Source organism: Merops nubicus, unplaced genomic scaffold, assembly GCF_000691845.1.
Source record: "Merops nubicus isolate BGI_N331 unplaced genomic scaffold, ASM69184v1 scaffold28455, whole genome shotgun sequence".
In the NCBI taxonomy this organism is placed as follows: domain Eukaryota; kingdom Metazoa; phylum Chordata; class Aves; order Coraciiformes; family Meropidae; genus Merops; species Merops nubicus.
Window position 1 is genome coordinate 4,222 of NW_008610726.1, and position 2,505 is coordinate 6,726.

Below are 2,505 nucleotides of genomic sequence, written 5' to 3' on the forward strand. Positions count from 1 at the left end.
AGGTGCCTCTGGCACCTCCTCACCCCCCACGGCCAGACAGGGGAGCCTGGTTGTCCTCAGTGCTCCTCTGCTTCAGCTTGTTTAATTCATGGGAATTTATTCAGCTTAGAATCACAGAATCACAGAATCATTTTGGTTGGAAAAGATCTTTAAGATCATCAGTTCCAACCATTAACCTAACTAGCAAGTTGCACACTGAGCCATGTCTCTTAGCACTACATCTGCATGGCTTTGAAAAACATCCAGGGACAGCAATTCAACCACTCCCTTGGGCAGCCTGCTCCAGGGTTTGACAACCTCTGGATTTTTCAGGATTTTTCCTAATGTTCAACCTAAATCTGGTGCAACTTGAGGCCGTTTCTCACCAGACTTGTGCTCTAGACCCTTCCCCAGCTTTGCTGCCCTTCTATGGACATGCTCCAGCTCCTTAATGTCCTCCTTGGAGTGAGGGGCCCAAAACTGAACCTGGGATTTTAAGTGTGGCCTCCCCAGTGCTCAGTCCAGGGGGATGATCCCTGCCCTGGTCCTACTGGCCACACTAGTGCTGACCCAAGCCAGGATGGTGGTGGCCTTCTGGGTCACTTTTAGCTGGCTGCCAATCAGTACCCCCAGATGACTGGTGGCACTGAGCTCAGATGACTAGGCAATGCTGTCAAAATAAGTTTTGAATCTATTTTCTCCTCAGAGCAAACATAAATCTACAAACCATCACCTCTTCCTCTAAATGAAACCAGCATCTCTAGCAGAGTCTCCTGGTAGGGTACAGAGGTGGCTGTGGACCCTCCTGTCCCTGTCCCTGGCATGGCCTCACACCCCGCTCCCCAGAGGGTCACTCCCAGCTCATCCCACTCTGCCCTCGGTTTGGATGTGGAGCTTTCTCCAGATCCAGGTCTCAATTAGTTCATGACAAATGACTGCAAGTGAATGAAATCCATTTTTCGTCTGTGCCTACTGAGATTCAGGTGTCAAAGTTCCAAGCCCACCTCCTCAAGCCTTTCCAGCTCAGAGCAGCTAGTGCTGGCACACCGGGAAGAGCAGCCAGCTCTGGGGTTCGGCACCCTAAAGCACGAGGGGACTCGGGAGGGGATGGGTGCTTGTGCCCTGCAGCTGGGGGACGCCCCTGGGCACAGCCAGGCGGCTGGGTCAGCGTGCGGAGGGAGCCAGCACCTCACCTCTCCTCTTCGCCCGAGCCAGGACGTCCGCAGCAGCTCTGCTCATGACCTTGGTGACGTACAAGGGGCAGTTGGCCTGCCTGGCCACGGTCACCGCGCGGTACACGGCCTCGGCTTCCACCTGCGGGACCAGAGCGGAGGCAGGGGGGGCTCGGGGCCCTCTGCCCAGCCCCCGTGCCTGCCAGAGACCTCACCTCCTCGGGGCGGCTCAGGACGTGACCTTCGGGCCCAGTGATCCCAAGCTCCAGCAGCCTCTTCTGCTCCTAGGTGGACAGAGGAGCGGAAGGGCGCTCAGCGACAGGAGCAGCCTGCCCCAAGCAGCGCAGGGCACAGACCTCCTGAACGCTGAGGGCAGCTCATGAGCACGCCCAGGCGATGCCATCTGAACCTCTGCCACCTCACAGACCACCGTGGCTGCTCCCTAGGAGACCCATCTTGTTCTGTGGAAGCATTTCTAAACTGGGAACTGCTGTGTCCCAACAGCAGCTTTGGACCTTCCCCACTCTTCAAACCCAGCGAGAGTCCTGGAGGAGATGGGATTTTACACCCATTGCTGCTCACTCTAAGGCTGTGCAGGGCTAGGGCAGGGATTGTCCCCTGGTGCTGGTCAGTGGGAGCCTGCACCTCAAACAGTGGGTCCAGTTTTGGGGCTCTCAGCACTACAGACCCGACCTCACAGCACTGAAGGGCCCTGCTCCCCAGGGAAGGTTCTTGCTCTGTACTCCTGTTCCAGACATCCTCCAAGTTTGTCCCCAGGGCTTGAGTGTGACCACGCTGGCAGCTTACAGAAGCACTTCTGTAGCTATTGAACTGCCTGGGACCACGTTCTGTGCCACAGCCAGCCAAAGAGAAGGTTTCTGAGACAGACTCCCAGGCAGGTGGGAATTACCCTTTACCCAGTTGGTCCAAATAAGCCCATCCGGAGGATTGGGATCCCACTTTCATTTTAAACTCCCCTCCCACACCAGGCTGGACACTTGTGTGACCATGAGCTCAAGGAACTGCAAGTCTAACTCCAGCTTGTGTCCCCTGACTGGAGTATGTAGCTAAGATTTTCTTTTCTAAAGGTAAAAAGGAAAAATAATGAACAGGAGCAAATTCTGCGACACCAAGGCAGCTCCTGAGCCCCCTGGGTGGAGATGAATTTTGGCAAGTGTAAGGGACATTATGCTGCCAGTGTCCTTATTTTGTCAAGTACTCAAGGCTTCTAAACAAGATAGAGGTGATAAAGTCTCATTAGGAGAGTCAGTCATCCTTTAAGAAGCACCAAAATATACTTGCTGGGAACCACTGAACAGTGACAGAATGGCAGGGGTGGGAAGGGACCTCTGGG

At 54.8% G+C, this 2,505-nt stretch overlaps 1 protein-coding gene across 1 annotated transcript in view; it reads right to left on the bottom strand.

Moving 5' to 3' along the window:
- Positions 1 to 1,435, bottom strand: part of LOC103773629 (dihydropyrimidinase-related protein 4-like) — a gene marked incomplete at both ends in the record, with an annotated part of 4,603 nt that extends 3,168 nt beyond the window's left edge. The window contains 2 exons of the mRNA XM_008941005.1: positions 1,168 to 1,293; positions 1,367 to 1,435. Coding sequence (XP_008939253.1) covers positions 1,168 to 1,293; positions 1,367 to 1,435 — 195 coding nt within the window. The remainder of the gene's footprint in view (positions 1 to 1,167; positions 1,294 to 1,366) is intronic.
- Between the last annotated feature and the right edge of the window lie 1,070 nt (positions 1,436 to 2,505).